This window comes from Sylvia atricapilla, chromosome 6, assembly GCF_009819655.1.
Source record: "Sylvia atricapilla isolate bSylAtr1 chromosome 6, bSylAtr1.pri, whole genome shotgun sequence".
Taxonomy (NCBI): domain Eukaryota; kingdom Metazoa; phylum Chordata; class Aves; order Passeriformes; family Sylviidae; genus Sylvia; species Sylvia atricapilla.
This window is the reverse complement of record NC_089145.1, coordinates 9,922,482-9,949,228: the sequence shown is the minus strand read 5'-3', so window position 1 is coordinate 9,949,228 and position 26,747 is coordinate 9,922,482. Positions and strand designations below refer to the sequence as shown.

Sequence of the window (26,747 nt, the reverse complement as noted above, 5' to 3'; positions counted from 1 at the left end):
AAATCACCTTTCCATCTGCCTACCTGGAGGCCTGCTTTTCCTTCCCAGTCACAGGGACCAAAAACTAAGTGTGTTTTGAATGCTATTTCTCTGATACAAACATAGTAACAAACCAATAAAACACGAAATATTTGACATAAGCAGGGCAGAGAGTGGCAGGGGAGGCCATAGCACAAAGCCTTCCTTAGTGGGACTGCCAATGATTCCTTTGTAGCCTCTGACAGTACGAAATAATCACTTTTGGGACTATGAACCGGGTGTTTTTAGTTCGCTTTTGCTCTGAGTTTCATTTCAAAACGCCTGAGCAGGATGGTTTAACCTCCTGCCAGATCTCCCAGGCAGGATTGGAAGCATCTTAAGGAGATTAATGCCTCGCTGCTCCTTTGGGATGTGACAGCCTGAGGGATAGATGCACAAGGCCAGTCCCTGGCCTTGACAGGCCTAATTCTGGCACAGTCCTTGGCACCTGGACACAGCTCCAAAGGCTAAAGCTCCAAAACCTGCCCTGGCTGCTGCTCTCAGCAGCCCAAGGTTGTGCCACCACACCAAGCAGCAGCATAGATCGTGCCCAGACCACAGCCCTCCTTCCTCCTGACATCTACCACATATCAATGCCTTGTCCAACCTTCCCAGACACCACGTGGGGCCCATTTCAAGCTCTTATGCTTTAATAAGATGAAGGATATTGCCTTCTCTTGCGACTGAAGTGGACTTGACTGGAGCTAATTGAATTCTCTGGCAGGAAATCTCCCATCTTACAGGAACCAGTCTCTGCCTCTGAACGCAACAAATGGGAAAGTACAGACAGGAAATCCCTGGAGGTGCAGCTCACTGTGCCACCATGCAAGTTACAAGAAAGGGGATTTTGGGTGCTAGAAAAATTCCATCTGGGAGCCAGTATACTGTCTCAGTCCTCTGTGCTCTGGGAGACCCTTGTGGGGCTACAGACACTGTAAGTGAGAGCCACCTTATGAGAGCTGCCTCTAGACCTGCCCCTTATAATTGAGGCTACAGCAACCCTCAGCTTCTCAGACAGGTTTGCCCTACCCAGGAGAAAGCAGCTGGAGGATGATACCTGTAGGATGGACTCCCACGTGCCTCAGGTGCCACCCTTGTACATGCCAGAGCTGGGAGGATCCGTCACCTTGCAGCTGAGGCCAGCACAGGAGCAGCAGGTTCTCCTCCCCTCCCAAACCACACTGTGCAAGGTAACACCAGGGCACACAGGGAACAGAGCCAGCAGCTCCTCCACTCCCATCGGAATTTCACTGAGAGGTCCTACACAGCATCTAGTGACCACTCCAGCTGGAAGCGAGCCCCAGAAACCCCAAGGAGGTGCACAGGCAGCTGTCCCTGCCCAGCCCCAGCACTCAAGACACCTACCACGACGTAGACGGCCTTCTCGCAGGCCGTGCCCACGGGGATCCAGCCGTTGGTGGCCCTGCGCCGGCTGATCCGCTGCTGCTTGGGGTGGGAATGGCCTCCCGCCGCTTTGCTGTTGGAGGCGTGCAGGCAGCCTGGAGTATTCCGCAGCCCAGACTTGGAGCCGCTGGGAGGCTTGGAGCTCTGAGGACATTCTCGGGCCATGGTCTGAGGGTCAGAGTTGGGGGTCTGCAGGTGAGGGACGGGCTCTGCAGCCGGCGGCACGCTGGGCACAGGACATCCTGAGAGCGGGTGGGCAGGCGACGCGGGGTGTCCTGCCACTGGGATTGTGAGGTTCAGCTGGTCCAGAGACTTGCAGCCTTCTAAGGGAAGGGAAGAAATGAGTCACGGATCTCATCTGGAACATACAGCAACCACACAGCCGGGACTGTCCCACACCACGGCCGCTTTTCCCCGAAATCCCCTTTATTGCATTATAGCTGTAAAGACTCTCCAGGCTGTAATTTCGTTTTGCACTGTCACTGGATTGTAAAAGCAAAGCCATTTCCGAGCCTGCGTGTTCCAGTGCTCCACTGATGACACTGCACCACAACAAACCCATCTGAATCCCAAGTAATGCCAGCCAGGAATACACACAAGGCTGGCCAGTGTCCAAAGGAGTTCCAGCCTGTCAATATGTATAAAGGAAATAAAAGGCTTATCGAAACAATGGGGAGGATTAAATCACACTGCCAAAAGCAGCCAGCTTCTTTCAAAAAGCCAAATTCTACTAATCAGGGAAAATTGAGAAGATTCTCCAAAATAAATCCAGAGAGATGAAACAAGGTGGAACATGACCACAAGATGCTGCACCCTCAGCAAAACCGTGTCCCTGCAGCAGACACAGGAACCTCAGCAGGTTGGAATTCGGCTGACGCTGCTTCTCAGAGCATCCCAGAAATTCCTTGCTCCGCTCAGGAGTCACAAACAAGCCTCAACCCAGGCCAAGGCCAATGGAAGAACCAGTTGTAATTACGCCCTATCAGCGGGAAAAGAGCTCCCGGACCAACATAGGAGCACTCTTGTTCCCTAAACCTGAGACTGTGCTTTTTGGGGTGACTAAAAGACAGCTCCAGTCAGGCTCCAGAAGATGCCTCAGACCAGAGCTTACAAATCTGAAGGGAAAATTCCATCTAAAGCCACACAGTTCCAGCCAAAGAACTGCTGGGACCCCTCATTCACAGAGACAGGAAGTTACTCACTCCTGCCTCCCCACCTTATGCTCCCTAAGGGCTGCAGCCAAACCACTGTGGAGCTGTGAGTGCAAGGGATGCCACAGATCATCCTCATCAATCAATCAATCAATTAATCAAATCAACCCCGAGTAGCGAAGGCCACAGGAACCCCCAAGAGTGCACGGACATCAGGATGCAGGCACCAGCAGGCACAGGACACGTGAAGCAAGGAATCACCTCTCAGGTATTTTGCTTACAAAAGCAGCTTTTAAGCTTTTAAGCTAGAGCTAGAGCAGGATGAAGCTTCACAAAAATCTCTACTGAACATCAGGGCCCTGTAGAAGAAGAAGAGCAGAGCTGCTCTTGGTGGCATCCCAGGACTCCTTCCTTGGTCACACATACTTCCAGCCTCTCCAACAGCACTGGCACTAAAGCAGCACTCACAGCTTGTCCCAGCTCCTTTCCACCCCTCTGCTTCCACACTGCCCAACCATCACCCAAGATCACAGCCCAGTCCTCAGATTTGTACCACACAGATACTGATATTTCCCTGCAAACACGTGGAAGACACCAAATCAGACAGATGTAACACACAGCATTCGGCACGTCAGGCTGTATCCTTCTCTGATGGGAGCCTGCTGCTTGCAGCCAAAGTGCTTCTTCAGTTCACTAAAATGCCTCACTCTAGGGAAGGAAAATATTTCAGAGGTGCATAATTATATAAAAATCAATCCTTAAGCCTAAGGCCCTGTCAGTATTCTGTGAGACCTTCTTATATGCTTCAATCCACAAACTAAAATCTCAATGATTCCAGTGTTATAGGTTTTTAAATCCAAGTTTCCCCCAGGAAGGAAATCACTGCAAGGGAGATCTCAGTAGCAAGGTGATGCACTAGCAAATACCCACTCCTGGAACTGCTGCTGCCCTTGCCAGCACCAGGAAGAATCACTGAACCCACAGGGAGGGCTGAGCTCTGGAAAATATTCCGTTTGCACTGCCTGCATCCTTCTGGCTGCACAAAATCAGAGGCACCAGCATGCAAAAGCTGAGGAACAAAGTAGACTGGTATGACCTCGGGGCACTACACAGAAACTGTCAGGCAAGAACACACTGCTGAGCTGGTTGTCTTGTGAGCACTCCACCTTCAAGAGCTCTGAAGGCACCAGCAAGCCCTGTCTGGCTGCTGCTATAGGAAGAAGCCATGACAGCAGGGATATTTCGGGAAAACAGAAATTACACTTCAACCAAACGTTCCTGAGTTTCAGTAGCTTCCTACAACGGAAGATGACAAAGCCTCGCCTGAACCAGAACTCCATCCACCTACCTGAAAATCTGTTCTCAGAGGGTAAGTTATGCCAGCTCTTGGCTGGAGCACGTGGTTAGTGGAAAGATCCCACGCCGGCACTCCCAGCAGCTGGAGAGCAGCCTCCTCTACAGACCGACTTTGCAGCACTGTCCAGCCTGATGGCTTTACATACAGTACTGGTATCTGATAACCCCCACACAGCACTCCACTTTTAAATATTTAAAAAGGTATTTTTCAACAGCAGAGGCAAAGCTCCAAGATAAAGCAGGAAGTCTGAAAAGCAGGCGGGGACAGAGGAGAGCCAGGCAAGCAACGACATTTCCATATCCCCTCACCCCTCCTCGTTCCAGCGCGTCATTGTCAGATACGGAGAGCAAAGACGGGATCAAGAATTCCCAAACTAACAGAGCGCCAGGCACTTAGACCACCACAGTGAAACTCCCTCTGCCGCCCTACCAGCTCTGATCGATCCACAGAATCCAAAAAGCCTGCAGCCCCCAGCTGGCACCATGAAAGTCTAACAGCAGAGGCAATGCCTGCTTCTCCACAGGCTCTGTGAGGATGCCTCAGCCCCCAGAGCAAGGATTTGGGACAGGAAGAGTAACTCATCTGGGTGTGCTCCCGACCCTCCGTTCGGCGTGGCACAGCGGGATGGTGGGCAGGAGTTGAACCCTGCTCGTTTTACACAGATCAAAGCTCAGCCTTAGCTCCAGCGTGACAAGCCGTGAGTCAACTTCTTGCTGCCCAAACGCTTTCACCGATTCTCTGCTTTCCACACCAACAAGACCTTTCAGCGGGAAAAACCCTCCGGGCTAAGAACGGGGGAAGGGGAGGTGGAAGGCGGATCCCTTCCAAGCCGCAGCTCGGCTGTGGAGCTGAGAACTGCTAGCAGAGGGAACCAGCCTCCAGGCAAGCAGGCACCGCACCGAGCCACCCTCTTCTCCCAGGCCGGCTGGGATTTGCGTGCACTTTGCACCTTACCTGCTGCAAAAGGCATTTTGTAGGGGTAGCTGCTCCGTCCGGCGTGCACGCTGCCGATCCTGCCCTCCGGCACATGCACCACGCCGCAGACGCTGTAGCTGCTCACGGCCGCTCCCTCCCCGCAGCAGTACGGGGAGCTGCACCAGTGCAGGGGCTGGAAATGAGCACCTGATGGCAAGGAACCGGAAGATACCAGGAGCCCCTCGCAGGTCGTGGCCTGCGAAAGCTCGTCCTTGGGATAAATGGAGCAGGGGGAATAGCCACTGTATCCACTTTGGCCGTAATAAACATAAAACCCGTTCAAAGGAGTCAGATCTGAGGATTCATAGAGACATCCACAATCCGCGTGATTCCCGGGCACAGGCAAGGGAGGGAACTGCTGCACGGGAAAGGAAGGCTGATGAAATTCCTGTTTGGGGGTTGGGGATTTCTCTCCAGGTCTTCCATACTCCGGCTTCATGGAAGCTTGTCCTCCCATGAGCAGAGGCAGTCTGTGGTAGAAGCCCTCCGTGCTGGCGAAGGAGCCAGACAGCGACTCGTAAGGGACGGGCTCTGTCGTCCCATAGAGCCTGGAAGAGTCCCGCTGCTCCCCTTTCCCAAACGTGCCCAGGGTCTGGCCTTGCCAGCCGTGCTGCCCATCTATTTTCAAGCTAGCCACTTCCTTCTTGGATTTGACACAGTTCTTCCGACCGGCTTTGGCCCATTTGAGTGTAGATTTAGAACAGTGGTTCTCGGACTTGCCCTCTCCATCCGACTTACTCCTCTGTTTCAGGGGTTGGTCTTTCTCGTGGGTCAGCTTCAGGAAGGCCACGGCGTTCAGACTGGCCAGTCTCTTTGGGGTGGGATGGTAGGAGATGGCACCATCCTCCCTCTTTGCCCCATCATCAAAGACCTCGTCCACCGAATGCTCACAGTTATTGCATTTCTGACTGGGCTCATGCCGGTTCTTTCCTTTCCCTGTTTTCACAGCCGGTTTTTCCAGGGCAGGCCAGTTGTCACCGGCTTTGCACTGCAAGCCCTTGAGGGTACAGTCCCCAGCAGCTTTCCCCGAGTCCCTGCGGAAGCGCCTGCCGGATAACAAGCCATCGTCCCGTTCGAACAGCAGGTTGTTCACTGCCTCTGCGTTCAGCGAGGCCAGTCGGCGCTTCCTGGGCTCCGAGGGAGCAGGATCAAAGTCCTGCTCCGGCCCGGGATAAGTTACTGTGCACTTCTCCCCGGATGACTCACTCTTGCTCACTCCCACAGGCTGAACTTGTTCAGAGAACAAAGCAGATCCCAAACCCTCAACCCAGCTGGGAAGGTGCTTTTTTTTACAGCTCGGGGTCTGTTTGGACAGAGAGCCAGCCACATCCTCCAGCCTGGTGAGGAGCACCTTGCAGGTCTTTTTGCTCACTGAGGGGGGCAGCCGCCTCCTCAGCGGGTACGTCTTTCGCACTTCGCGCAAACTCTTGCTTTTGTTATTCCCTACAAACCCACTGGGACAGTTCGGAGCCTCCGAGGCATCTCCGTCCCGCTGCTCTGCGTTGGCCCTGTCCATCCTCCTGCTGCCTGTTGGCGACGAGGCCTGGCCAGCAGAACCAGCTGGATGTTTCACAAGGAAAAGTTGTTTTTTCCGGGCATGCGTCATAGGATCAATGTCCAATCCTGGGAACGAACGGGAGAAAACAGCTATTAATATCGCTGAGAGGGTCCCATCTCCTCACAAAGCACCAACTGCCAATTAGGAAATATTTGGGGAAGCTTGTTTCTATACAGCAGAGCCTATTTGGGTGATGGCCAGTTAAGCCAATTAAGAGACAGGATGCAATTAGATGTGGTTTAATATTAAGCCACGGAACACGACAGTAATTAAATGCAAGGTGGTGATGGCAAATGCCACAGCAGCTGGGGAAAGCTGGATCTGGACAGAGAGCTGTTCACACAGCTCCCTCTTCCACTGATGCTGTTCCTATCACTTTACAAATTCCCATCAAATCTCCAAAATCTGAAGGCTGGTCCAGGGCACAGAGCAGAAATAACCCCGGGTCTGTGACTGCCTGCATGTTGATACAGGCAGCCCGTTCCAGTATCATTTTCTGAGACAATTAGGCAAAAGAAAAACAAAAAGTCCACCTACTCAGGTGTAAAGAAAACTTGGGCTATTAAGCAGAGACCTGCCAACATTAATAAACTAAATACATGCAAATCCCTGTGCAGGTTGGAACCTGGCTGCCCGCTGCTCTTGTCATTCCCTGTAGTTGTGTTTTATAAAAGTTGTGGGCATTGAACACCAAATCACGATGGGCAGAGAGGCCCTAAAGATACATTCATGGCAGGAAAAAGAAGTCTGGGCTTCTCGAGTTATCCAGCACCCAACTTTTAATTAAGGAATTCTGCAGTCTGAAGGAGCACATGTTAGCATAAGAAGCTGTAGGTCCAAGGCTGAGACAGGATATGGCTGGGTGATACCAACCTACAGACATTTAAAATGTCAGTGTAAATGAGTGACAGTGGAATAGATTTAATGAAGTCTGTCTCTCAGCATCTGAAACAGCAGCAAACGACAATTACTTTCATCCAATTGTATTTACAAAATAGTCAAATTCCATTTATTGGCAGCAATGAGCTGATCTTTTTATCAGCATCCACCTAGGATGTGTTTGCTCTTCCCTGCAATCAAGATTCAGGCTGTAACTCCCCTCAATTGACACTGGTCTGCCACTTTTGAGGCTTTTAATTAAAGCTCCTACTGCTTTGGCAGTGATTAGAACAAAGCTCCCGAATTACAAGAACTGTTCATTTGATATGGTTTAATCAAGCTGATAATTAGATTATCTATTTGAAATAAGCCCGATGTGTTTTAATTGCCTTACTTATATATGCATTAACTAAAAGAAAGTCAGGAATTGAATCCCGCTGGGGTTTGCACGGTGCTTTTCTAGATGTCATGCTCTTGGCAATGTGTTTTGGGGTGACTGAGTTCCTCCACCTGTTTAAACAGGGTATATCCCATGGCTGCTGCCCCAGGAGGACAGCTCAGTGGGGAACAAACATTCTTATGCGTCCACGTTTTTCTCATTGGAAAATCAGGCTCTGGGAAATAGGAGGATCAAGTCAGGCAGAATTTCCGCCAGAACTCTTCTCGCACAAGAGGCTAAACTGACCATATGCAACCTCTGGAGTTCGGAAGAGGACGACAGTTTTAAAAAATGGATCAGGCAGAGCAGGATTTGGCAGAGGGAAAACAGGTATCCTGCAGAACATGCCCTGAGGAGGACAATTCTTCCCTGGCTACATGGACCAGTGGTTTCCTTGCAACTTTGATCCTATTTTCTACTGTCCCTACTGAGAGACTGAGCTTCTGGCAGAGATGAAAATCCCAAAATAAAAAGCCATGGTTTGCCTTAAACCCAGCATCAGGCACCTTGTTCTTCTCAGGTTTCCATAGGCAGGAGCCTGACCCAGTCTGGCACCATACATCCTGGGGGGTTTGTGTTCAAATGAGTTGGAATAACTGCAAAAAACTGGGTGCTGTAGGTGTGACTGCTCATGCCATAGATACTCTAAAGTTAGGAAAAGGTTGGGAGAGACTGAGGGAAGGGGGTATAAGAGAACTGGGATTGCTCAGCCTGGAGAAGCTTTGAGGTGACCTAACTGTCCATTTCAGTAGCTGAAGGGACCTACAGGAAAGTTGGAGAGGGGCTTTGAACAAGGGCCTGGAGTGACAGGACAAGTGGGAATGGCTCCACCCTGAGAGAGGGCTGGGTTAGATGACATATTAGGAACAAATTCCCTGTGAGCGTGATGAGACCCTGGCACAGGTTGCCCAAAGAAGCTGTGGCTGCCCTATCCCTGGCAGGGTCCAAGGCCAGGTTGGATGGGGCTTGGAGCAACCTGGGATAGTGGAAGTGCCCCATGGCAGGGGGTAACCTGTTTGAGCTTTAAGATTCCTCCCAACTCAGACTATTCCAGGATTCTGTGATTCATTGCCAGCACCTATGGAACAAAACCTATCCTTAATATGCTGGACTACTCAGATGTTTTTTCACACCTCGGCAATCACCTGCACTGCATGGATTCCTTTGTGAGGGGGATGCTCCTGCTCCCAGCTCACCTAGGATTCAGCAATTACCTCCTCTTCCCTCCGCACAACACAGAGACAGAGCTTTTGAACACAGCTCAAAACTCAGCCCTCTGACAGGCAAATGCATCATTCCTCAAAATCAGAGGCCTGTCGAGCTTCCTTCCAGCGAGTATTGTGCTCCTGCCAGCTAGGAAGGGAGAGTGGCTGAGCTCTTCATCCTCTCTCCACCTTTGTATTGCTTCACAAAGCACAGAAAAGCTGCCTGTGCCCAGAAGTCTCCAAGAAAGTGCAAGAGAATGTCAAGAACTGAAAGTACTTAAATCAGAACCACCCATTTACTGCTTGTGGCTGAGAAACTGGATTAACGGTGAGAAGACATTGAGGTGATGGAAATTAAAGTTCCAAGCAGCTCAGTCTATCCAGCTGCATCCTTATCCTTATCCTACAATCACAGAATGGTTTGTATTGGAAGGGACCTTAAAGCTCATCCCATTCCAACTCCCTGCTGTGGGCAGGGACACCTTCCACTGGCCCAAGTTGCTCCAAACTCTGTCCAACCTGGCCTTGAGCACTTCCAGGGATGGAACAGCCACAGCTTCTCTGGGCAATGCTCCTCTGATAACTCCTTCCTCAAACCAGACCAGTTCTGAAAAACCATCTTGCCAGCTGCTGAACCCAAACCAGATCAGGAAAAAAAAATTAAAACCACTTCTAGTTTTGTACTAGAATAAAACCATTACCCAAACAGCAAACTCAGGAGAGAGCTGATGCCTCATTAGCAGGAAAAGAAGCAAGTGTGATAACAGCTGCATGTTCTGTAATCATGCAGCTGCAGCATCTGTCTCTCCCTCTCCAGCACTTGATTGCAAGTGAAATTAGAAGAAACTAGTCTGGGACTACCCCTTCAAGCCCCATTTCCTCTCCAGAGCTTCACTACGGAGACGCACACGTTCCAAGAGACGATGCCAAAAGCACAGAAATTAAAGCTTTTAAAGCTCCTAATCCATTTGGCACTTCAATAACACACAAAGAGTTACGACAACACCAATCCTCCTCTCCGTGCACGGCATCGCTCCGATGACTCTCAGCCCCATCTACTTGAATCCTGTCTATTCACTTCCGTTGGAACACTTTATGCTGTGACAACAGCCCTGCAACTGTGAGTATCTGGAGGATTGGCTCCTTTCTCCCTGCTGCTTTTGCAGGTGAGTAATTCCCAGTGCTCTAAGGAACATGCTGCATGGAAGAAGCCTTGCAGGAGCTATGGGAAATCCGGATAAATCACAGCAGCATCAGGTATCCCAGGCTGAGTTCCTTGAATGCCATGCACGTCCCGTGAGTGGAAACATCACCTCCCTCTCAAACATTCAGAAAATCTGTAGCTGCTGGAAGCTGCAATTCGTCTTCCCAGGGTCTAGTCCTGATTTTTCTCCCGAGACACACTGAAAGCTCCATCATCCACATGCTCTGGAGGAAACTCTTTATACAGAGCTCATTAGGCTGCAGCAAGGGCTGCTTTCTCTCACTCATCAGCACAGCTCTGACCATCGTACCAGAGCAGGGTTAAATGGGATACTGGGAAGAAATTCTTCCCTGTGAGGGTGCTCAGGCACTGGCACAGATTTGCCCACAGAAGCTGTGGCTGCCCCATCCCAGGCAGTGTCCAAGGCCAGGCTGAATGTGGCCTGGAGCAACCCGGAATAGTGGAAGGTGTCCCTGCCCATGGCGGGGAGGACAGATCTTTAAGATCCCTTCCAATTCAAACCATTCCAAGATCCTATGATTCACTGCCAGCAGCTCCTGAAAGCCATGAGGACGCACGGCCTCCACAGCTCCCAAAAGGCTTATAAAAAGGGATGTGGGGCAACTCTGGCACAGCCAAGAGGATCTCTGGGAGCTGTCCTGGACTGGGCTCTGCTTCACTCCCTGCTCCAACGCCCCGTTGCGAAAGCCTGTGTGTGCTCAGCCACCCGGCTGGGAGTTTTGCAGCCTGTGTGTGGCCGTGATAAATCACAGCCGACTGCAATGAGAGCCCGGGGCTTCACACCCTGAGTGCCGAGCGTGTCCGACAGCAGCGGCACAGGGAGCGAATCCGGCTGGGAGCAGGCCTGACCCGCACTACCCGGAGCCAGAGCTGGGAACACGCCCGAGGAGCTCCCCGGATGATTCCTTGGGAAGGTCTGGCTCAGCCTTGGTTATCTGGTTTCAGATCTTGCCTAGTGGCAGTGCTCTGTCTGGGGAAGCCAAAATTACATTTCTCTGGCTGTTCTCACACTCGCCACAGCCTCAGCAAGCAGCATTCTCAGGGAAGAGGAAAGGGGAAAAATAGGGGAAAAGGAGGGGGAAAAAGAAGAGGGAGATTAAAAAAAGGGGAAAAAATGAGGGGGTGAAAAGAAATGGGGGAAAAAGTGGGGGAAAAGGGGGAGGGAAATGGGGTAGGAAAACAAGGGAGGAAATAAGGGGACAGGCAGGAAAACACCAGTGGAAGTGAACAACGTACAGGTGTGGGGGAGTCACAGAATATTTCCTCAAAATCAACAACAGGGCAGGTTGTTTGGCTAATTAACACGACTCCGGGAAAAGCACACTCCTTCCTTCTCGGAAAGGCACCAGCTTTCCTCTCTCCTTTAGGGATGGTAAGAAGCTGTAACACTGTGTCACGTTGCCAGTGACAGCCTGCCACCGAGCAGAACAGGCAGGAAATGATGAAGCAAAAAACAAATGCGGGGACTGATAAGGGACTTCAGCGACTCCAACATCAGGCACCAAACCCTGATCAAGTTTGGAGCCCTAAAGCTTTGGGGTCCGGCACATATTTGCATTAAAGCAAACCCCAAGTTCCTGAAAGCAAAGCTTTCACTGAACACCCGTGATCAACACTGGCAAAACCACTTCCTACTGCCTTGAAGAACTGCAGATTTCCACTCCAAGAGCTGTCATAAGCCTTTTGCTTGTGACCCCAACATAAAGCAGCATTGTTCTGTGTGTCTGTGGGAAGCTCTGGTGTCTCTTCTGCTCTTCACAGCCTTCCAAATCCCACCAAAATTGGCCCGAATGGGGTCAGAGCTTGAGAGGCAATGGCACAGCCACAATTTCATACTGCCTCTGTGCAGAAGAGGCAAAAGCTGTGCTTACCCACAGGCAAAGCTATCCTTGTCTCCCCAAACTCCAAACCCACTCCAAAGCAAGGGAAAACTGGAAGCAGAGACCAGGATTTGTTTCTGTGCCCTCAGTTTGCTCAGAGATGGATTACATGACTACCTTCCCACTCTCAAGAGGGAACGTATTTTCTTTGCCTTTCAACAAGTTCGGGAGGGACGCACCAGGAGGAGAAGGAAACTTGGAATTAATGGATTCTAGAGTGTGATAGAACATATGGCAATTCCCAAACAACATCCATCACTCGTGCTTCCCACAGTAGCAGCAACCCATGGAGAACCATGGATAAGCGGCCTTAAGCATGCTGCTGCAAGGAAAGCTCAGGTAGGGCAAAGGAATTCCCTGGCATTTGCAGGTAAGTACAAGGATGTGGGGGTGGAAATGAGACTGAGCTTGTCTCCAGGCTGACAATTTGATGGAAAGAGATGCTTTGACACTTGGCTTTTGCTACATCACTCCCCAGTGAACTAGTTACTAAGGTTTCCTTTTAATGAAGGCATTCAGAGTCCAGCGATTAGGCAAGAGAAACACGGGAAAAGATGGGAGGCGAACACCAGACCACTTGGAAAAACTGGGAAGGCTGAAGCTTACGCAGATATTGCAATCCTGAAATACGCCAGGGAACAGCAGCAACAAGAAAGAATGGGACTTTTTAAAAGAGCAGGTAGTGCCAGGATAAGGGGAATTGGCTTCCCACTGCCAGAGTGCAGGGTTAGACAGGATACTGGGAGGAAATTCTTCCTTGTGAGGGTGCTGAGGCCCCAGCACACGATGCCCAGAGCAGCTGTGGCTGCCCCATCCCTGGCAGTGTCCAAGGCCAGGCTGGACAAGGCTTGAAGCAACCTGGGATAGTGGAAGGTGTCCCTGCCTGTAGCAGGGTGTGGAATGAGATGATCCTTAAGGTCCCTTCCAACCCAAATCATTCTGGGATTCTCTGACTCTATAAAATACCAGATCTATTAAATATCACTCATTTACACAGAATTGCCTGTTACAATTTTAAACAGGTTCTGTACAAAGCTGCCATGTGACAGCTACGCCAACAACACCCTAAAACATGCCTATAAGTAGTTTGAAAAACCAAGTCAAAAATATTCCGGGACAGCTTTTGCAGTCATGTTTATAGAAAGAGTACAAGCTTTGCCAATCAAGGTTTTTAAAAAATAACCCACACAAGCCCTGCTCATCTGATTTTTCATATATGCAAAATGCAAACTTGATTCCTTTGAGGCAGAAGGCTGAGTCTGGTAAAATATCAATCACATGTCACTTTGCTCAGATAGCTCTGGCACTCTTCCTGTTTCACGGACAAAATGGAATAACAAATTATTCCCAAGGCTTTATTTTGAGGAACAAGGTGTAAGGTTTTTCTATAGTAAATATTAAAGCTCTTCCATATATTATAATCGCACCCTTCCATGACTGTTTTAGGAGCTTCCTTCAGGCTGCTGAGCTTAAATAATTCAAGCTGCGCCGTGATTCCGTGTTCTACACGTGCGGCTGCAAACTGTGCTGCCTGTGGGAATTTCAAGGGCAGGTGCATCCCTGCCAGCTCCTCTCCATGTCATGGAGCTGTTACTGCCATCTTATCTCTGGATCCGGATTTCCCTTCTCCTCCCTCTGGTACGTCTCTCCCACAAAGGTCTCCATTCACTCTCTCCTGACTGGGAACTGGTGGCACGACACCCTCAGGATCCAAAGACAACACATTCCTACTCCACAAGTTCAAAACTGGCTTTAGGGGAGATAAAAGAAATGCAAGAAATTCAGGGAAGGGCAAGGCACTCCTTCAATGTAACATTTAACTAAATATCTGGTTTAAATATATTTTTTTTTCCTTTAAATAATCTTCATCTTATTTTCCTCACTTCAGTGTTCCTCTAAACTGCCTGTGCCCCACCTCAGCGTCCAAATCCTTGGCACTATGGCTCCAGGTATGGACTCTAAGGATTATCATCTCTGAGGAGTGCAAAAGACAGCCTGAATTAAAAAATTTAACAGACACGCATGTTTATAACCTCGACATAAATTTACAGAAGCTTTAAACCCAAGCAGGCAAAACAAAACTCTGTAAAAGAACAAGTTCATGTAGGATTTTTGAGGATTCTTGTGTTCTGACTCATCTCCATCCAAAATACACTGACCAGAACTACTTCTTCAGACTGAAACTGCTACCTGAATTATTTTCAGTTCTAGCATAAGCACTTCAGACAGTATCATCTTGCATTTGGAAGTACCTTTTGTTTCTATACAGTTTAAGAAGTAATAGCAAGCTACTTCACCCTCAGCGAGCTTGCGAGTTGTCCATACAGCAAAACAGCTCTCTGGGATTTCCTTCATCAAAGGTTTTGATTCCTCTTTCTATTCAAAGTTTAACCGACATTTCAAAAGAAAACAGCCTTTCTACTTCTTTATTCTCACTTTCTGATCATCACTTGAAACACCAGCCTTAACCCCACACGTTCCCAGCTGAGGACAAAGGCGAGAGAGGATGAGTTATGCTGAGCATTTTTGTGTTTGAGAGTTTCAATCCCAATCCGAAACTCAAGTCAAAGAAAGACTTTACAGAACTCTTGCATTCCCACTGCAATTCCTGGAACCAAACCCTCTCCTTCCCTGATGTCTTGTAAACCACAGTGCTGCACCGAATGCTGAGCAGAGCTTAAATCTGGAGGAAATTCTGTAGGGTTTGAACTACAATCAGAGAATCTAATTCTTCCCTGTGAGGGTGGTGAGGTCCTGGCACAGGTTGATGGAAGGTGTCACTGCCCATAGCAGTGGGTGGAAATGGAGGAGCTTTAGGGTCCCTTCCCACTCAAAACATTCTGTCATTCCATGAATCATTGAATTGTTTGGGAACTTCTGGAATAAACGTCCAGACATGGCTTGAAAATACACATTTTTTTTTTCCTTCACAAAATACAGGACCAATCACCACCACAAATATAGGTGTATATTCACACATCTTCCGGTGACATCATTTTAGCCAAGACAGAACTGCCAAGCCTACCTAAACCTGCTTGAAACACTTCCTCCCTCTCATTAGTGCCAGAGACAGTATTTACAAATCATTAACCCACAAGGTAAGTGAAGAAGTTCCACCTAAAATTTCACAACTCAACTGGTTTCATGCATTAGATCAGTCCGAGGAGATGTAGCGCTGCTGAATGGTGCTGCAGCAGCTGATGCCTCCAAGGGGAACAAGTTCCTTAATTCCTATGGTGTTAGCAGAGGAATCACTTAAATTTAGGTCCAATTGGATCATTTAAGCCCAGGAAGCAGGGGACTCAGTGCTGCCAAGGGTCCTGAGCTGAGCCAGAGGAGCATTTCTAGGAACCAGCAGTTGGCACAGATCAGAAATCTGGTGAGAGAAAACTCAAGCAGGAGCTGGATGTTTTAACATGTTAAAATCCCAGGAACCACAAGCCAAACACAGGCAATTCAGCCACTTCAGACAAGGAGAAACCTAGCTCACGCTTCCATGAGAGCCCGTTTAACTCCCATTAGGAGCTGCCCCAGCTCTTTCATCCCTTACCCACATCGTTAGAGGTGAATTTAAACACACACCTTTGCTTGTGCCCCGGGTTTGATCAGTCAAGGCAACAAATACCACCTTTAAATAGACTGGAAGGAGTTTGCAGCCCGTGCTGGGAGTGATCTGGTTTATATGCACTCATTAGGGAGCATTTATCGACCCACACGGGCGTGACGCCGCTTGGCCCTTCGGAAAGGCAGCAATTAAACACACTCAGCTCCCCCAGCCGCGGCTAGGATCAGACTTGCTTCACTAAGGTGGGCCACATACACTCCATCACACCGAAACATTACCTGGATTTCACTGCACCTTGCACAGCCAGGAGGAGAATAGACTTAAGAGCATCAGGAAAGGTTAAGAACAATTACTAAGTCACACCCTTGGTCCCAAGAGCTCTTGGTTGAATTCTGGGGGGATGCTGAACACTTCTATTCTCCCACTAGTGCAGGTCACCATGGAGCCAGTGGGAGTTTCAGAGGATAAACCAACAGCTCTCTGGCAAAGGAGCCTAATTACAACTTCCTCTGGGGAACCACAAAGCTTTTAAAGAGTGCAGCCTAGTTTTATGGAAATGCCACAGGTGCCTCCAACCAATTTTCAGGAAGGTCCCTTGAAGTCAGGCCGTGGCTTCAAAACATCCAGGTGTGCTGAGTAGCAGGGAGAGGAGTCCTACAAGTACTGTTCTGCCAAATGATGCTCTGATACTGCAAAACCACTGCCCAAGTGCTTCCTCCAGCCTCGAGGAGAATATTCATCATAGAGAAAAAACAGCAAAACTTTTGAGGCACTCCTAGCACTGACAAGTGGAGGAATCAGAATTATCCCCATCGTTATCAGCTATAGGATTTGAGGACATTAATTGCAGATTGAGGTGTTCAATGCACGGATCAGAGGGATGGGGAAGGGAAAACTGCACCCATCCCAGTCGGCACACGAGCACAGGGATAAAAGATGCTCACGGTTCAGAGCACCAGACTCCAAGGAGCGAGGTACAAAGAGACAACGTGTGAAGCCAGACCACGGGAAATGCGACTGGAGAGGCGATCCCAGAGGGATTCCTGAGCTGCACGAGCTGCCAGCTGAAGCAGAGCCAAAGTGGCAGCGGGAGACGCTCTCAGCTACTGGTCGAACGTCGGGGGAGCTGCTAGGAAGTTTCCAGGAGCTGCTGGAAGATCCAAGCAAGCTGCAGCAAGCTCTGCTTTCCCAGGCTGTGCCCACCACGGAAGGGTAAACAGCTGATAAGGAGGAATGTGCTGCAAAGCCCCCACGAGCAGCCAGAACCCTCCTGCTATCCCACAGCTCAGCCCAAGGACAATTCCCAGTGCCCGTGCCCAGCACATACGGCCAGTTTTGCTGCTGGCAGTCCAAATCCCAGGAGATTTGACCCAAAGAGGATCTGATGCTGGACAACAGCTGCAAAGAGCTCAAAGCTGAGGAGTTTCTGCCTCAGATTGCAGTTACAGTGCACAAGGAGAGATGTATCCATGCAGGATATCCCCAGACACCGGAATTTCAGCTCCAGCTATTTGTCACAGTAAAACATTTTAAGGCTGCTACATTCTTCAAACTAAAATGACAGATAATATCCCATTTTAGAGCTCCAAAGCTAGCTTCTCACTCCTCATTTCAATAACTAAGATAAACATTTTATTTAACAGCCGTATTAACAGGTAGAAACACACTTTGCTTCAGAAAGCCAGCAGACATATAGCCGAGGCATTCTGCAGCTTTTAAACTCTCAGTTCAAGATGAATTCCTGGAAATGGGGCAGGGGAACCCTCATTTCTTCTGAACAGAAACCAAGCACAAAGTCTGTGTTTGAGTCTCCAGCTCTGCTGCTTCCCACCCTGCTTACAATTTTGCCACACACGTGGGAGCACCAGCAGAGTTGAGTGACACTTCTTAGATGATGTCACAAGTTCTGTCAGGTCTCAGCCCTGGTTGACATGGGGTCTGCAAAAGGAACAGACCCCAAATTACCCCTGGGGCCTCCTGCTCATTGTCACCTCACAGCTTCCCTTCCGCGCCTCTGCTCGAGCTGGGCTGTGCCTGAAGTTCTCACACCTCTGGTGAAGGAAGAGACCTCAGGGAACCACAGCACCTGCAGCTTATCTGAGGGATCAGGACCAAATATCCGAATATTCACCAATTTTCCTGCTCCCCAGGCAAGGCCTGTCACAGTTACTGCCCTCCAAACACAAGTACACCAAGTGTGCAGCATTAACGTGTTTTATCCCAGAAAGATTTGGGTTGGCAGGGACCTCAATGATCATCCCATTCCAACACCCACAGGCAAGGACATCTTCCATTAGCCTAGACTGCCCCAAGACTTGCCCAATTTGGCTCTTTTAACTTGACCAGGACACTGGTCTTAAATTTATCTAAACACTTTCCATTTATATTTTCATGGGGGTCTAAATACATATTTGAAGACTCCTCTGGGTCCATTCACAGCTTGCTGTGTTCAGCTGAGGGCTGGATAGGTTTTTATATGGCTGCATGAGCCCTCCAGCCTGAGAGAAAGAAAATTAGGACCTCACTACCCAAAGCCATGATTTCAAACATTGGAAGTGGCTGCCCAGGACAGTGATGGAGTCACCATTCCCAGAGGTGTCTAAGGAATGACTGGACATGGCACTCAGTGATCTGGTCTGGCTGACAAGGTGGTGATCAGCCACCTTGGAGGTCTTTTTCAATCTAAATTATTCTGGGATCTACATAAGAAAGTGCAGAGCTCTACGAGCTGGACTGGGGTCTCACGGAAGCCCCTGAAGCCCCTTTCCTTTCCTTTCTTATTTTTAAATTCACTATGTTTGTTTTACACATAACACAGGCTACCCTAAGATCAACCATCTGACTCTCAAGGCCTCCAGACACTGCTCTATATAGGGTTATTACAGTGAACTGGGCTTTAATTATATTTAAATAGTGAAAAGTCAAAGCGCTGCTGCTGCGCTAGCCTCCCTGCCCCTCCATGATCCATTTCTCCCCACTGCCTCCCATGGTTTCCTTGGAAACATATGCAAGCTTAAATTGGATTGACATTCACTTAGTGGACAGATGGAGTTTGGAACAGCCCAGCGCCTGAAATTCAAGGCCGAGCCTTGGGATATGTCACGTTATCAATACAAAAAACAGCCCCCGAGCTTTGTGGGAAGGGTAAGGATCACCTAATTATTCAGTAACGAGCTCTGAGGTGGCATCTCAGGAAGGTCAGCGCTCACCCATTGTTCCTGATGAAAGCAGCAGGCCGAGCACGCGACCAGTTTTGTTGGGAGGGAAGGATTTAATTTTTGTTAAGCGCTGAGAAAACAGGGGAGTTCTTAAGCTCATTAGTGGTTTCAGGCAGGAGAACTGCTGCAGATCGCACGTGGGCTGAGCACAGACAGTGATGCTCCATCCGCACTGTAATTAAGCCAGTCGCATCCAAAACTTCATCCCTAGGCTGAAGTTATTCCTGGTGACTGATCCTGACCCACAGACACCGAGAGGGGCAGGGTTCCTATCACCCCTTTACAGCCCCAGACGTGTCAGCACTGCACTTTCAGCAAAGCTGGCAATTTATTCTCAAGTGGGAATTATTCCCTGGGTCCTCTTCTACTACATGAGAAGAAACGTGAAGAAAGGAAAATAGCTAACAGCTTTTTTTTTTTTTTTAAGGTTTGCTGAACATTGCTTCCCAGCCACACTGTCTATTCTAACAGAATTGGAAAGGATTCACCTCTTTCCAACCAAAACACAAGGAGGACAGTAGAAATCCCAAATAACTACATCCCTAGAGATTGCTGATGAAACCCAACATCTAGAAGGATAAGAGGACAGAGTTCTTGGGAAGGAAAAAGGGGGAAGACAGCAGGGCATTGCATATTCCCCAGGTGCTCTGCCTACCACATGCTTGGTTATTGCAGGGGCCATCTCTAGGTAATCACCACCCCAGGAATTAGGAACATGCCACAGAGTCAGACAAACCAAGTAATTTTTACAGAATAAATCCCCAAAATGCCTGGTTCACTTCTGTTGCCTGTGCCATTTGCTGAAACCTAAGGAATTCCCACGTTGGGATTTACCTATCCAACTCAGGATTTCCGTACCTGTTCTGATGCCTGGCATTTAGCCAGGATTTTAAGAAAATCTCTTTTTTTCCTCTGTCTACACATGATTATAGCTGCCAAATCCTTTTCCTTTACTCTCCTGCTCACCTTGGAGAGAGCTGCTCTGTCTCCTTACTCTGAGCCATCTTCAACCTTGAATCCTTCCACTGACTTTGGCTGAGCTGAACAAAGGAACAAACCCAAACACGCCTCTTGCATCTGTTTCTTACAAGTTTTTTATTCATTAAAAATAAACCTCCTGCTGCCCACTAGTTCCCTCCACAAGCCTGCACCTTCCTGCTTTCCCTCCTTTCAAGCCGCTCTTATTTATCAATATGTGATTATTGCAGCTTAATGCTCGTTGCCTGTATTCCCCCCGGTGCCTCTCCATCCTCCCTCAGCAGAGACCTCGAAGCTCCTCTCCACCCCGCCTCAAATCCTGCTCTTTTTGACTGAATCCCCAGCCGAGAACACGCTCAACCTGCCGAGTGCCCTAACAGAGAGAGCCCTCCCGAGGGATGTGACCCTCGATCCATTTCCAGCGAAGATGCTCCTTAGTTTGCCGAACTTGCCCGGCGAGGATGCGAGCACCGGGAGTGCCCCGGCTGCTCCCGGCTCCAGCAGCATCCACCCGCGGCAGCTCGGCCCCGCTCCCTCCTGCCTCCGAAACTCAGCTCAGCCATCCTTTCCCCGCATCCCCCGAACTGCCCGGCGCTCTCCTCCGCTGCCGATTTCAGCCTGTTCCAGGTATTCCGCAGGCACTCAGAGACACAATGAAGACAAGCACCGGATAATGCTGTGCTGCGGGAAGGCTGGCTGAAGCTCCCGATTTTCCCTGCTTCCCACAGGCCACAGGCAGGAACAATAGAAGGCCAGGCACGGTGTAAGGAGGAAGCAATGCCTGGGATCTCGATGCTTCCCTAAGCACTGAGATTTTATTTCAAGGATGATAATTCAGGCACCGAAAAATCAACTGCCAGCAAAGCAGTTTTATTGCAATCAATGCGAGGAAAACGCCTGCTTTTTATTTCTAAGAGACTCGTAAATAATTTGAAATACTGAGATACAGGCAGCCTCTAAAAGCCAAGATCTTTCATTTGAAAAAAATAAAAATCAAGACTGCTGAGCTGCAGAGTTTCAAAGCGGAGGGTGAGAAAGCCCTTCAAAAACTGCTGGAAGAACAATGGGTCCCAGTGAGCGCTCCTGTGACGTGCCTTACAAAGGCGGAAAACCTAAAAACCGTAATTTTCTTCAGTCATACCTTTGTTTAGGAGAACTGGGACACAAGGAATACAGCACCCGGCAGCTCGGAGCCCAAGCATCATCTTACTCCTGAGCACCACGCGTTTAACACAAATCCCACCCGCTCCCTCGTGCCTTTTCCCGGAGCGCCTCCATCCACAACAGGGCAGTGCCCAGGGAATACAGCAGCAGAAAAATCCCACCTGGGTTGCATCTTCTCTGGGCAGGAGAAGGAGGGAGCCACAAGACAACACGGATCCCAAAGCAGCACCGTGCCGGCTGTGCCATCCCATGGGATGAGCTGACACCCTGATGCCACCACGCTCCTGTCACGGTGCCTGGCTGCACGTGTGACAGCGAACACCCCTCAAAATCCTGCGCCGTCAAGTCTCCAAAAGCACTTAAAAGGAATTTTAAACGGTGAAGGAAGGAGAAGGACAAACCGAAGGATTCCAAGCAGCCCTCAGAGACAAGGTCCAGCCAAACATCTCCACCGAAAATGCCCCTCTAATTTAAATCCGAGCTGCTAAAAGAGATGACAAAAGCGGCATTCCCGGCCGTGCCACGTGGGAAAAGCGCAGCGGCAGGGCCCTGAGCACGCGGTGCTCCCGGGGAGTGACACACATTCCCTCCCCATTTAACAGTGTTGATTTAGCTGCACGCTACCGGCACTGGGGGGACTGCCCGGTGCCACCAGGCTCGCAGGGTGTTGTTACACTGCTCATTCCCACACGGTTAAATTTAAGGAAAGACACATCCATGCGTTTCCCCATCACCAAGCAGCAAGAGCCCAGCACTGCCAAACGTGAGCATCACTCACGAATCAGGCCAAAATCAACAGCGTCCCTTGAATTATTTTTGAGCCATGTGGAGTTAATAACCACCCACCCTCTATGGAAGATGTCCTGAAATTTAATGTGTATCAATAATCAGCAGATTAAAGGGAAAACAACTGCTCCTCCAGGGCAGCCATCCTCTTTTTCAGCTACTTTTCTCCAGAAGCAGAGCAGCACTGCCATCCCCACTGAGGGGCTTCCACAATGATTTAACTCAAGCTATTCTTTGGAAATTATACAGTCGTAATTTTGAGAGACCAGAGACTTCAATAAGAGGTTCAAGTTCAGTTCCCTCACCTGACTGCACTTGTTATATCCTGCCAGCTCTCCATACTCTGATTTTATAGGGGTTTCACCCACACAGCCAGAGAAAAACTAACACGGAACAGATCAATTAAACTCCAATGGCACAAATATTGACAGGGCCCAAATTAGTTGATTTTAAATCCGATTTATATTTATTTTTCTTAATGACACCCTTGGTTTCTCTTTTTAGTAACTTCAGTCCCTCATTTCACTTTATTGCATGATAAAGTTTTCCAGTGTCTTGTTCTTCTAATGGAAGGGGTTTGTTGTTTTTTTTTTTAATTCACATGAAATATTACTGTGACTCTACTTAATTCTACTTTATTTTACTTTATTTATAATAAAGCTCCATGCTAAAATAGCAAATCTGGGCAACAACTAGACAAAGTTATGGCATTGTCCCATACAATCTTGTTTATTTCTGTCTTTTAAGAAATAAAACCACTAGTATCAAATTTAAGTGTGTTTTCCCCACTTCAAGGATATCAGGTGGCAGTGAAAGCATAGAGAGTTAAAATTGTGATGGTCTTCTTACAGGTAACTCATTCACTGAGGGCAACAATCTGGCCATGAATTTGAATATTTTCTGCCATTAAATCCATGTCTTTGGTCTCAATAAAAGAGGAGCTGCCATGCTGGACAGCTGTGAAGGGCCCAAAGCCTCCAGTCCTCATGTTGGAACACAAGGAGCAATTCCTTCAGAGCATCCTCCACAAAACACCCCCTGTTCTTCCCCTTAAACACTGCCTGCATCCAAAACTGTGACATCTTCCAGCCTTCCCACTTGGAGAACAGCCCACTTCGAGACAGCCCAAATCTGCAGCTGGGGATAAAACCAGCTCACCTATGAGCTGCTGGAAGCAGGCACATAAATACATCATGAGTTCAAGCAGGAGAGCAAACCAGACGGTCAGAGCCCTTGGACAGATAAATCCCCTGGGATCGCAGCACGTCCCTCTCTGTCACAGCCCAGCCACCCCAGCCCCTGCCAGCTCACAGCTTGTTTGAAGCTATTTTCAGATTTATGACTTCTTTGGGCTGCTTATTTTGGATTTTTTTTTAAATTATTTCTCAGTCGTCTGAACACTGCTTCATTTATTATTACCAACGTGAGAGTTGTGCCTTAGTTTGGCTGGGTGTGACGCTGAGGTTGTTCCACCACTGCTTCCATAAGTTGTATCCCTGTGGTTAAGTGAGATCCCTGAATCAATGAGCTTGGAAAAGAACTCCGAGATCATCGAGTCCAGCCTGTGATCAACCACCAACCTTGCCACCCAGCCCAGAGCACTGAGTGCCATGTCCTTGAACACCTGCAGGGATGGGCATTCCACCACCTCCCTGGGCAGCCCCTTCCAGTGCCTGACAACCCTTTACATTATGAAATCCCTCCTGATGTCCAAATGGGGACAACTAACTGGGAGATGAGGCAAAAAAAAGCGCCCCACACAGCTCCTTTTGGATGTGATATCTGCACACCTGAGCACACCTTCCTGGTTTTGCAGTGCCAAATCTCATCATCCATTCATTTGCTTGTGATCTGAACACGATGCCAAGCAGTGAGCATGCCTTTGCCTACCACTCCTAATTATTTTTCAATTGTTTACTTTGGACAGATTTGCTGCTAAGGGCTTATTTTCAGTGCTGCAGCAGCATTAGAAAAGCTGGACAGATTTTCCCCCCAAATCATGGCCAGGCATTCCCTAAATCGGATCTCTACAGACTGGACCAGCACACGTGTCACACAGAGCCTCTGAGTCACTCAACAGCGATTAACACCACCACAGCAAACAAAATTAACCTGCATCACCTAAAACACAACAAATTCCACCTTAACAGGAGGAAGAATTTCCCACTGAGGGTGGCAGAGCACAGGAACAGGCTGCTTAGGCTGTCTCCCTCTCTGGAGACATTCCAAACCAACCTGGACACATTTCTGCGTCACCTGCTCTAGATGGGGATGGTCCCCAGAGGCCCTCCCAACCTTAACTCTCCTGTGATACTGGTTCAAAAGCCAAATAAACAAAACACTAAGGCTTCCAGAGCACAGACAGAAAGGTGATGCAGACTAACCGGCAAGAAGGACAGAGCACCGACATTTAACTGAATGATTCAGTCGGATGAGAACACGTCAGTAGCATCCAAAATAACACTTCTGCCTCAAGACACAAGGGTGTGACTGTTTTTCCCCCAAACCCCACATTTCGAAGTTGCATTTTATTGTTCTGTGCAACTGTTACCATCGACCCCCAGCAAACAAAGCATCCAGAAAGGATCCACTCGCACAAAGTTCAGGGAATTATTTTTCCCCGCAGGCTTGGCGTTTTCCAGCTGATTTTACACCTATCAGTAGTACTACACACTTCCCTGCTCTGCTCGAGAAGAGCAGCCGGAAAGCAGCTGGAAATGCTGCACTGAGTTCAGGAGGAAAACAAACAGAAATCAATGTTTGAATCCAAAATGTCCTGGTAAATCACACTAATGCACGATTTCCTATCACCAGCAAACATTTAGACAGTTCCAGCTGAAGCTCAGGAACGATTCAGGTAGCCAGGACATGACAAATGTGAAGGATGGCTCGGGATGAATATGTGAGCAGGATATTTCTGTTAAAGCGATCAGCAGCGTGCTGGTATTTAAATCACATTAAGATTTCAAAAGCATCAGTCTATCACACAGTTCATGTCACTCTTTCTCACAACCACGAGGACCAGAAGCCTTAAAATAAAACCCCAAGCCCCCCAGAACACCACAGAGCCCCTCGGCGTGGAGCAAACACTTGCTAATTGTGGCAAACTGATGGACAGATCAATTAACCAGGCAAGCAAAAGCCCGGCAAAGCCTCTTGCTTTGAGGTTCGCCTGCTCCTGACAATGATGACTTCAGATGGAGAGCGAGCACGAGGGGCAGCTGGATTCTTTAAAACAAAACACAACCAGAACCTCTTTCAGATAAGCATTTCGTGGAAAGAGCGAGGGGAGGGGGAGAGGCAAACAGAATAGATCCCAAATGCTCGTATTTTTTAAGTTTTCATGGCTGCTCTCGTCAAAGAGAGGGGATCCCTGTGCCTCCCTGTGCCGGGGCAGGGAAAGGGACATCGGGGTGTGGGCATCCCCGTGTTGGGGCTGGCTGTCGAGCAGGAGCCCGGGGAGCACTTGCTAGTCTTCCCGAGATCTGCCCAGTCACATGTGCTGGCTCCTGCGCCTTGTAGAAGCAGCTGGAAAAGAGGGAGCCAGCGGAGCTGCCTCCATTAGGAGCCACCGCTACACAAAAGGAGAAGAGGAAACAAGCCGTCGGCCACCGGAGCAGCCGGCAGGAAAGGAGAGATGTCCAGAGCCACGGGGAGCGCACGGCAAGTGGGAAAAATCACGATGGAAACGAAAACTGCTCCGCTGTCCCCCAAAGAGGCTCGATGGCACCTGCCTGACAGGGAGACGGGGCTCGCAGCCCGCCCGGCATCACATTCTGCAAACCATCGGGAACTCGACGGACTCAGCCGTCCAGCCCCCAGGGGAGCGGCTCCTGGCCCCGTTCGGGCGCGGGGAGCCCCGAAACACCAGCCCCCGGCCAGCCCGTCCTGTGCCAACTCCCGGCCGGGCAGCGCCGGCTCAGCTCCCGGATCCGGAGGGGCCGAGGACAGCGGCGGCTTTCCCCGGGAATGGCCCCCGATCCGGCGATGCCGCGGCGAGCGGCCCCTGGGGCGAGCTGTCCCCCGGGGCCACGGGCCCCGCAACTCCCCGGGGCCCCCCCGGCCCGGCCCCGCCGCCTTTGTGCTGCCCGAGCGGCAGGGGCGGAGGAGCCCGGGGGCTTTCGGCGGGGCCGATCCGGCCTCGCACCGGTGGGACCGCGAGGGGTAACGGCGGCCCGGCCCGGCCCGGCCCACCCGCCACCGAGCCCGCCGTGCCCTCCCGGCGCTTCCCCGCCGCCGCGGGAAGTTCCCGGTGGCCCCGCGTACCCCCCGCCCCCCCGAACCCCAGGGCGGCGGCACCTGCTCCCGGCCCGGCGGAGTTCCCGGGGGCGGAGGGACGAGCCGGCGCCGCGAGGACCGCGCGTGGACTCACCGGGAGGCTGCCGCAGGCCCCGGGGGGGAGAAATCCAGCGGCGGGAGCGCCGCGAGTCCCGAGCTCCGCGCTGCTGCTGCGTCAGCGCCGCCGCCTCCTCGGCTGCGGGATGGGGACGAGGCGCCACCGCCGCCGCCCGCCCCTGGCCGCGGGGCGTCGCGGAGCGGGCGGGCGGAGGCCGGAGCGGGCGGCGGAGGGGCCGGGAGGGGCGGAGGAGGGCGGTGGAGGAGGGACCGGAGGAGGGACCGGGGGCGCCGCCGCCGCCGCCGCCGCGAACTCCCCGCAAGCCGCGAGCGCCTCCGGCCTCCTTCCTGCTTCCTCGTCCGCAGCCAATCGCCGCCCGCCGCCCGCCGCTCGCCCCGCCGCGCAGGCCAATCACGGCCGCCTCTCCCCGCCGCCGGCGGCCAATCGCCGCCGCGCCCGCCCCCGCCCCGAGCCCCCCTGGGCGCCCCCCCACTCCCCTCACGGAGCCCCCCGCGCTGCCGCCCCCCGCCCGTGGCGCGGGATAACCGGGATAACCGGGATAACCGCCCCGCCGGAGCGCTGCGGGGGCCCCCGATGGCCGCAATTCCC

At 50.5% G+C, this 26,747-nt stretch overlaps 1 protein-coding gene across 1 annotated transcript in view; it reads right to left on the bottom strand.

Moving 5' to 3' along the window:
* BAHD1 (bromo adjacent homology domain containing 1) overlaps positions 1–26,474 on the bottom strand; it is a 32,620-nt gene extending 6,146 nt beyond the window's left edge. Inside the window, exons 1-3 of the mRNA XM_066320673.1 lie at positions 26,175–26,474; positions 4,885–6,528; positions 1,384–1,745 (exon numbers count right to left, since the gene is read on the bottom strand). Coding sequence (XP_066176770.1) covers positions 1,384–1,745; positions 4,885–6,511 — 1,989 coding nt within the window. The 5' untranslated portion in view covers positions 6,512–6,528; positions 26,175–26,474. The remainder of the gene's footprint in view (positions 1–1,383; positions 1,746–4,884; positions 6,529–26,174) is intronic.
* Positions 26,475–26,747: the final 273 nt, after the last annotated feature.